Source organism: Glycine max, chromosome 6 (assembly GCF_000004515.6).
Source record: "Glycine max cultivar Williams 82 chromosome 6, Glycine_max_v4.0, whole genome shotgun sequence".
NCBI classification, from domain to species: Eukaryota; Viridiplantae; Streptophyta; class Magnoliopsida; order Fabales; family Fabaceae; genus Glycine; species Glycine max.
The window spans coordinates 47377131-47387517 of NC_038242.2; the positions used below are offsets into that span (position 1 = coordinate 47377131).

Genomic DNA, 10387 nt, shown 5'->3' on the forward strand with positions numbered 1-10387 from the left:
TTGGGACATTGACATGTGTGGCCGCGAACAATTTCTTTATCTTTTGCTCAATAAGGGATAAATTTGCAACAGGTTGAATCCAATATTTTTATATGCCAAGAGTTGTTCATGTGTTAAAAGCTCTGGGTTAAGCCAAAGAGGAGACAAATCCAGTAGCTCATTCTTCTTGGCTTGCAAAAGTTGAAAGGCAAGAAAATAAGATTTAACCAAATGTACTTAGCAATGATCTTGACTATGAATGCAGGGATATTCAAATTAGGTAGACCCTCTAGCCTAATGATGGTTCTATTCTCAAATTTTATTGCCAACACTCAATTTTCATGTCCAAAATACACAAAAAAATATTGTGCTATGGATAAAATATTTTGATAGAATGAAGACGACATGAAGTACAATGTACATGGGCTAATGCAAGTTAACTAGCTATTCGTTTGGGTGCTTTTGACATAGGGATGAAAATGAGCCGAACAACTTGTTAAGGGCCTTTGACTCAACCTATTTAAGGTTCGGCTCGGCTTAACTTGTTTATTATAAAGGTTAAGCTCAAGCTTTATAAAATATTTTTTTAAATAAAAAGGTCAAACTCAAATTATAAAAAAAACTTGTTAACCATGACAAGTCGGTCTGTTTAAGTAATAATAATAATAATAACTATTATTAATATTAAATAAAAAACGAAGCTTATCTTTACATAAGGATAAAATGAAACTAGCTACGTTGTTGTCCTCCATAAGTTTGAATTAGAGTATTAGTACACTTTTTTTATAAGTGATATATTTTTTGTAATACACTTTTTCTTATTGATTGAATATCAATTCAGTTAATTTAGAGAAATAAAATTCACCAAAAAGAAAAAAAAAATGAGATCTATATATTTAACAAAACTTAAATAAAACTTCATGCACTCTGGTACATTCCAAAAACTATATATGTTACACTACTCCTAAAATCTACAATTAAAGTTACATAGAAAAGCTAACAAAAATAAACTTCACATTCCATGGAGTGTAAATATTACATTAAATAATAATCCTAATGGAAAACAGTTGACAATATTAAAAGGATAATATCTTAATCATCTACTCTATAAAATTCACATATTAAACCTTTCTAGGCCAATCCTATCACACTCAATAAAAAATAATGTGTCAAAAAAATATTTAAGAATTATAACTAACATTCCTCTAGAAAGAATGAAACAAATATAACAAAGCAGTCCCTGAAAAAGTGAAGTACACCAAACTAATTACTATGAAAAGACCCCTAGGCCCTAGCAAGGAATTTGGTCAATGAACCATCTAAGAACTCGAATTGGAAGCTTTACAAGATTCACACCCACTTTGGCCAATTCTCCGCAGCCTTTGAAACATGAACACAAGCAACTCAATATTGACCTGCATTGCCATCACCAAAATTCATGTTCAAAAAATGGGAAGAAAAAAAAAAGAAAAGGAGGAATTCATAGTACGAAAAATTTTATGCGAGAAACTAACAACAAATTATAGTAAAAATGATTATGAAGATAGTTATTAATAAATTTATTATATGTGATAATTTGTGATATCTCTTTAGGCCGTTTATAGATGAAAAAACTTCTCTTAAATGAATATATGGTATATATCAACCAATCAGCCAAAGAATGAAAAAATAGAGACAAACGGTCAAGGAATGGATTAATTAATGATTAATGAACACAAGTAATGATGTAAACAAAGGAAAATGAAACTTAGAAAAAGAACACAGAAGCATAGAAAATTGGATAGAAATTAGAAAATTTTACATACCCAATAAGCCACATGATTGCACCCACAGGACAAAAGACCAAAGAAACAAGAGCGAAGGGTAATCCAATCACGAAACCCAATGGCCTGCACTCGCAAAATTCACCTTCCATATTGATTTTCTTATCGTTGTGTCAAAGTGGAATGTGTTTCTCTGCGATCTGAATCTGAAGAAGAAGAAGAAGAATGAAGAGAAGTGGAATTGGTTTTTGTAGTATATAATAGTGTTTTGATTTCGATGTAATTTCGTTGGAAGACCCACCGTGAAGAGAACTCCGATGACTTGCTTTTATTCTCACGTTGACCTTCGGTTGGTATTTTTTTTTTCTTTTTAAACTTATGTGATTCATTTAGCGTGCCGTGCATGATATGATAATAATATAAGACCCGAGAATATAAATTCTAGCAGCATAAATTATTATTATTATTGCTATTTCATAAAAAAGTAGCATATATTATTCAAATAAAAGGTAATCGATAATTAATCAATCAAGAATCATCAATAATAATAAAAAATAGACATAAAAAATCAATAATCAATCAATCACTAATAACAATATATTATAAAATAAGATTTACTATGTAGTCACATGTCACGTAAAAACACCAATAGTATCTTCAGGGAAAAAATCAATTATATATTTTGTTTTAATATTTAATTTATAAATATGCATATTTTTGGAAATTAATGTAATTATAATGAATATATATTTTGATCAAACCAATCAATCATATTATTAAATTTTATAAACTATGGTAAGTGATTTATTAAAGTATATGGAATTTTATTTTATAATTATCGTTGTATATTTTATGAGAATTATAATTTTTTTATAATTACAGTAATATTATATGAATTATTTTATATATTTAAAAATTTATTAATTAAAAAATACATAATTATATTAATTAAAATAATTATTTACATATAAAATAGTTGAATTAATACATATATTAATTAAGGATGTCACTTTGTTTTTTTCTTCTTTTCTCATGTGGCAGACTAAGCAGATGATATTTGTTTCTTAAAAAAACTAAAAAGTATTATTTTTAATTAAAAATCGTTTAGAAAAACACATAAAAAAACATAAATCTATTTATTTTTATTATAATATATTTAAAAAAATCATACAAATTGGCCCTTAAACTTAAAAAATGAAATAAGAAGATTTTTAAAAATAAAAAAAAAATCATCTCTGAAAATAAATATTAGATTTTACATTTTATTTAAAAAAATTCTAAATAAATAAATTTAAACAAGCGGATCCATATCACTTTGAATATTTACTAAAACAACTGTAAATTCAGATTTGGATTAAAGAATCAAGATTATTGTTAAATTAAAATAATCATATATCAATTGATCCACATGATTCTCATTGACATTTAAACAATAAAATTCTATTTCCATTCATTTCCTTATTTTCGATCGATTAAAAAAAACATAGTGAATCAGAAACAAATATTCATTCTTATACATAGTTGGATTTGGACACCTTGGTCTTGGGCCTCTCCCTGAATTCCTATGGTTCACTTACAGCTTGGCCCATTTCGAAAGCTTTCTTACTAAGTCTACCATCCACATCTATATGAAAGATGTAGCACTTGCACCACTTCAACCTCTTCCACCACTGTCCATGTCTTGTGTTGCAGGACCAATTCTCTTCTGTTGTCCGTGAAGAACCCTTCAACCTTTCCTTTTCCTTTTTTTGTTCCAATCTTTTATTTTTATTATTATTATTAAGAATCCAAATTAGGCCAGTTTGTTGATTTGGACGGGATGTGATATAGGTTCGAAAAGTCAATTAAGTTGGTGTTACAATATGGACCAAAAAACAGGTTAATAATGTTATAACAGGTGGTTGTTTTCACTGGAGGATGATGGAAAGATATTTCTCACAAATAAGGAGGAGGCAATATAAGGTTGGTGGGTTGGTTAAGAAAAAATATCGTGAGTTTAATCCCTCTTACTAATAAAGACTAACAATTAATATTTGTCTTTTAAAAAAAAAATTAAAACCTTATAAAATGTTATAATAAGGTTTTAGTTATCATAAAATGACTTTGGTTTTTAGTCCCAACAATATGACATTTTGATTTTAGTCTACAATTAATTTTTTTATCTTGTTTTTATTCATTTTTTAAATATCTAAATCTTTTTTTGTTCAATTTTATGTTCACCTTACTAACAACATCACATAATATTGTTCAAAAACCTATTAGGAATTAATCGCGAAGGCGAAAGTAAAATCATATGATACGCTCTAACAACAAACAAGTGACTTAAATCCAAGTAGGATGTCAAAAACACTAATTCTCCTTTATGATGTGATGTCATGCATGACCCATTTTTCCTTACCACTTTCATGTAATGAGTTCTACACCATTTTTGTCTTTCTTACCATTTCCCAAATTTAACGGGTAGTAACTTCTAGTAATTAAGTGTGGCTTAGAGCGTGTTTGTTTTGTCATTTTAAATGCGGCGACATGAAGCCTAATGCAATTTCACCATAGAAGTAAGGAAGAGATCGAATGCTTTAGGAAACATACGTTGGATTTATCGAATTGGCAATCCAAACACACACTTAGTATGATGGCTTTAATTTGTGAGGCATGTCCTTATGGGTGGTGTTTGAGTCTCACTAATTGGACATTTAAGGGTGATATCATGAGTTGAGTCTATGGTGGGGGTGAAAAGCTTGATGGAAGAAAGTTAGTACATCCCTGTTCAATATTTCTCACCAAAATTGTTAGGTGCGAGAGTGAGTCAGTTTTCATGGTATAAATTTATAGAAGCTTAAGGATGTCACAATATTGAGAATATATATTGAGACAAAAATGATGAGTATTTTAATATTTTCAAGTTATTGTTTTATTTTAACACTAATTAAAGACTTCAATATCTTTTTTGTTTATGCAAATATGACCATGTTTTGTTTTATTTATTTTTGTGTGACAATAGTAAGGATATGATGTAAAGGAAATTTAGTTCCCTTAATTGAGCAGGTGGGTTATTATAAATTCTTAATAGTATTTTTTTTATTCTTACGAATAAAAAAAATATTAATTGCGTGATAACCTGATAACTTGACATTATTAGAATTATGTGATATTTTACGTTATCAAAGTTAACATGACATTAGACTCAATAACTATATTACTGTTTTTGAAACGAAAACTAATAATAAAAACAAAAGAAGGATTTGAATATAGAAAAACAAATAAGTCATCACATCATTTGTGACAAACTTTAATTGTGACCGTACTCTCCATTTTGTTAGTGTCATTTTTTCAAACTTATTTTCTGTTACAAGGAGGACAAAGATTCTATCTAACCACACAGTAGAGGAAAACACCCCATTCAGTCATCAAATTCACAACAATGTATAATTAAAACTTGTGAATTGAACACGTACATCAAATTGTTCATATAGCAATCAATGTCTTATCATTCATTGCTATAAGTATCTTTCGTCCCTTCTTGCATCAATATCATGTCTCATCGTTATTATAGTATCTTACGATCCTTGCTTGACTCCTCGATATATATTAATTGAGCTTGAGTTAAATTTGACGTGTTTGGTTCTGAATAATCCAATATTCCCCACGAGATTTGTGGCCTAATTAAAGGTAAGACATGATCATTATTCATTTTAACATTAAGAATATTGAATAAAGAAAATATTTAGATTGTAGTAAAAGATTTATACGTACAGAATTCAAAGCTGATACTGTAATTTCAAAAATAAACTTTAATATTAATGAAGCAAATGTACAATTAATTGAATGCTATAATGATAAATGGAGAAAATGACGAGTTTCTTTTTTAATGATAAACAGAAAAAGAAATGTAGATATAATAAATAATAAGATCGGATAAGAGAAGAGAAATAAAGAAAAATTAATATAAGTGTTACAATGGTGTGTTTGAAATGGTTACATATCAAATATCACTACTAATGTAAATGTAAGACAAATTGTTTGTTGGCATTCATTCGAAGCTCAGGTCCAGAACCATTGTTATAATTGATGGAAATTTTATGTAACTTGAGAATCAATATTCATTATTAGCGGATTTTTTTGGATGAATTAAAGCATGCCGTATCTGTCTAAGATTTTTTTTATAAAGATTAATCTCCTTCAGTCCTTCTAAGCGTAGATATCACCAAAATGCACTTTACCATTTTCAACAAAATCTTTTTCTTACACACAGTCAAAGATGAATTTTAATCAATATATTAACAGATTCAGTAATCTATAAATTATGTTGAGTTCTATTGATATATTACTATTAGGCGTACAGGTTTCTGAAGGTGTTATCCTAATAATTAAGAAATAATTTATTACAGTAATTACAAATCCTTTAATTAGCTTAAAACGCATAATTTAGAATGAACATTTGAGTTTTTCTTTTTACCCAAAAAGAAATTAATATGAGACTATATATCATTTCGCTAGGACAAAATTTAAATGGTTATGTTGTTCTTGTTAATAGAAAAAAGTGTTAGCCAAGAAAACAAATTAGAAAAATAACCTTAATTTGCCAGTAACAGCCATCATAAAATGAAACATTGATGCTATACAAGTCCGTTTGGTTCCTCCTCTTTCCTCTCATACTTGCGTTGTCGACGTAAATTTTGAAAGCGACAAAAGTAACATTGTCTCATACGTAGTTTGATCTAGACATATGTACGATTCAAAATTTTAACCAAACACACCCTATGTTACATACATGGTATTGTTGTTAATACAGGTTTTACACTCTTCGGTAGAATACAAGAAAGAGGTAAGAAATTATTGGAAGGGATAGAAGTTGACAAGAAAAAGGGAATAAACCAAGTTGGTATAACACCAAAATTGTTGAGAGAAAAAACAAAAGAGCCCTACAACTTTTATTCAGGTCTTCCCACTCGAATCTAGAGAGAAAAAAAATAGTGTCACTTTATTCATCTATACTTGTATTTTAGTTTCACAAGGCTACCCCAAATCTCGTGCCCTATTTAAGTCCGTGGCTTCTAACTTGGTTAAATAATATCATATTTTAATAGTTTAAAATAATATCTAAAGTACTTGAACTAACATTCTAAAAAATAACGAAGTAAATTAGTAAAATATAGAATAACATTAATAGGATATATAAAATATGTTTTTGCCACTATTTTTTTTTTCAAATTCAGTTTTAGTCCACAAAAAAATTCTTATTTTCGATCTTCTTCTTCTTGTCCTCAAAGTGTATTTTATAGCAATTTAGACCAAAAATAAATATTTCCAAATTAGAAGCAAGACAATAGGATTTTTTTTTAGCAAACTAAAACTGAATTTAGAAAATTTTAGACAAGGGACAAAAACATATTTTTATCCATACTAATACTATATTATAAAATTATATTCCTTACTTTTTACTTAACTAAACAAGTAAAAATAAAATTTTACTGTTCTCTCACTTTTTTTTCATACTAAACAACTTAAAAATCTACTTAGTTTCTCATCATTTTCTATCTACCTATTTTTTTTCTTTCTATTTTATTTTTATATAAAACAATGTGCAAGTATATTTCCACATCGTTATGAACTTTATAAACGATAATTATCAAATTTGCCCTTTGAGCCATCGTAAGCCTTTAACAACAGGTTTTGTGGCAAACGACGGGTGTCGACTCGTGAAGTGGATTTCAGTCCTTTTTTGTTTTAAATTTTTGGTGCAGTGGTTTTCAGTTGTAGAGTGGCATTTAGCAAAACCAGGATTAGTTTCTTCTCTACAAGTACTGGTGGGCCAGGTGGCCCAATTATCCACGGAACATTTTCTGTCCTTGTCTTGTGCCCCCACAAATTAACAAGAATCGGTGCTGCAATAACTCTAATGGTGCCACTGTGTCCTTCTTCTTGTATACACATATCTATACGGATTTTTATACAACCAAACAAACCGAAATTTGTATACGAATTCAATGTCCAAACAAAATATTTGTCACCACAAAAAAACTCTATTATAAAATAGAATACTTCCATTCATGAAAGACAAAATGTTCTTCTCCACACACACATATATATATATATATACACACCTACCGAGATGATTACACGAGACTAGTTTAAAATATCATTTCCAATGATTTTTCCATAGATGGTCAGCATATTAGACTGTGCCCCTCCATATCTGGTATCATTTCGGCTTTTAAAATAATTGCTAATCTTTACACGCAATTTATGAAGCACGGACACCGTAGTTTCTTATCATGTTCGACACGCGTTTGTGTCAGTATCCGACACAAGCACGACACCCATACTACGTTCTATATTTTTGAACATTACAAGTGTTCACATGTTCGTGTCTATGTCGTGTCTGATATCCGTATCGGTGTTTATGTTTCATAGCACGCAACTTTGTTCTCAGAACCCGAGTCTTCAATCATTTGGGTGTTCAACTAATTTGATCATGTTTGAGTGTGGATTTGTCTATTATGAGAGAAAGGTTACTAATAAGACAGTCTATCATGCATTTTCTCTTTTTGACATGTGAAAGCCGAAATGATCCATGAGATTGCTGAAGTTGAAGAAAACATGTTGCTAGAAAAGGTTCAGGATATGTTCTAAGGAGATGATGTTATATGATTCTACTTCCCGTCCGTTCTGTATATAAAAAACAAATATCAAATTTATTAACGTCAATAAAATATCAAGTCCCACCTAAAAATATCCATTTTTCTTAATTCATATCCTATTAAATCTTTCAAATTTTATCAAATCTTTTACTAAACTTTTAACTTCTAAACTTTTTAAAATTCTTTCATAATGGGTTAAATTAATTTTTATATTCTCTAATTTATTATTTAAATTCAATCTGTAAGTTTTTTTTTATCTAATTTAATCCTCTAATTTTAAAATTAATTTAATTTAGTCTTCTAATTTTTTTTAGTTCAGTTGAGTCTTCTAATTTTTAAAATTGATTCATTTTTTTTTGCAAAATATGAATTTTTTGACAATTTAAAATCATTTAGTAACGATTTTGAATTGTTAAAAAGTTTAATTTCTTACCATTTAAATTGAAAGATTAAATTAAATTGATTTAAAAAATTAAAGGATCATATTAAAACCAAAAAAAATAGATGATCAAATTAAATCTAAAAAATATTATAGGACTAAAAAATTAATTTAATATTGATAATATTCTTAATTCATCTTAAATTCTCAAACATATTTAAATAAAAACAAGACTTTAAAATCTTTAAATTAAAAAATAAAAGAATCAGATTTATTTAATTTAAAATGGAAGAAAAATTACTTGAAAAAGTTCGAAAGACAAAACAAAAATACAAAATTTAAATTACAATCAAACCTAAATTTAACTGAACTGTTACAAATGCCCTCTAAATAATACAACTTTTTATTCTTATTCTAGCCATTCTAAGTATCCTAAATGCAGGGAAATATTCTTATTCTAGCCATTCTAAGTATCCTAAATGCAGGGAAATTGTATCGAGTAATTAAGACTTACGAGGATATCTTGGTTGAATTATTGAGCTTGGATGACTCAGTCACATAGTGGATGACAAACTATGGGGTCATTGGGGCATTGAGAATGACACACCCATAGTTGATAGAGAAATCTAGATTCCTGTTTACAACAAGTAAAATCACCCGCAACAATAATTGTTGTTGCTATTTTCAGGACCCTTTCTAAAAGGAAAAACATGTATATAAGGTCATTGTTAGGACCATTGATCAATAGAGATACTTTTGTGTCATTTTTTATGTAGTAGTAAGAAAGCATGCCGTTTAGCTCAAAAAAATTAATGCTATCCCCCTTGTGATCCCATCATCCACATGGATTGAGTACGAGTTGAAAGACCCATTGCCTACTTAGGAATTAAACTAATTTTCCTATGCATATTTGGGCAAATTATGATTCTTTTCTTCTTCTCTCTTTCTTTTTTAAGCTGAAATTGTTTATCAGTCCTTCGTGAGAAAATTATAAAGACATTTTCTTATTTGCTTAGAAATTTAAAAAACTTGTAAAAGAACTCATGTGAAAAGAATACATTACAAATACTTTTATTCTCCGATTACAATAATCTTCAAGCATTTCTCAACATTCCCCTATAAAAATATGATTCACCAGGGTCAGTCAATAGATTTTTTGTCCCTAGGCGAAGCGAGAAAACTCTACGTACCCTTGTAATTAATGAATTTTTTATTTCTTAATTTTTTTTTTTGCAAAATTATAGTCAAGATTTTAAAAAAAATCATGTTCAGTATAAATTAAAGCAAGATTATTTAATCTACCTTGTGCATAGTGAATTTCAAATAAGATTTTAACAAATTCAAATTTTATAAACTTCTTTTAGTATATGAGTAGTAGCAAGAATAATCAATATTATTTTATAAGTTTTATATGCTTTTGAAAAACAATTAAATGTCTTTAAATAACTCTATATGATAAAGCTTGATTTTGATTCAGTTGTTGAAGTTGGAATAATAAAGATTGTAATTTTTTTTAAAGATTTTTATCTACGTGATTATGTTAACGCTAATATAAATGAAAGGAAAATATATATCATATTCTTGGCTTTAAGTGAAAACATTATTAGTTGACTAATTAGTAATGC

The 10387-nt window shown here is 28.1% G+C and overlaps 1 protein-coding gene across 2 annotated transcripts; it reads right to left on the minus strand.

The window, feature by feature from the left end:
* Positions 1-976: 976 nt before the first annotated feature.
* On the minus strand, positions 977-2197 carry LOC106799179 (signaling peptide TAXIMIN 2). Of its 2 annotated transcripts, XM_026128796.2 has the most exons (3): positions 2044-2197; positions 1785-1948; positions 977-1394 (listed from the first exon to the last, which is right to left on the minus strand). In XM_026128796.2, exons 2-3 carry the CDS (start codon positions 1892-1894, stop codon positions 1271-1273), a joined length of 234 nt encoding a protein of 77 aa, XP_025984581.1. In that variant the 5' UTR covers positions 1895-1948; positions 2044-2197; the 3' UTR covers positions 977-1270. The 2 variants fall into 2 exon arrangements, with proteins under 2 accessions (XP_025984581.1, XP_025984580.1); XM_026128795.2 differs by having other exon boundaries at positions 1785-2185.
* Positions 2198-10387: the final 8190 nt, after the last annotated feature.

What these genes read in the sequence shown, in the direction of transcription:
- LOC106799179 (XM_026128796.2), bottom strand. Translation starts at nt 1,894, where the DNA reads ATGGAAGGTGAATTTTGCGAGTGCAGGCCATTGGGTTTCGTGATTGGA. An exon ending in GCAATCATGTGGCTTATTGG is followed by an intron (nt 1,395 to 1,784) that starts GTATGTAAAATT and finishes ATGGCAATGCAG; the next exon opens with GTCAATATTGAGTTGCTTGT.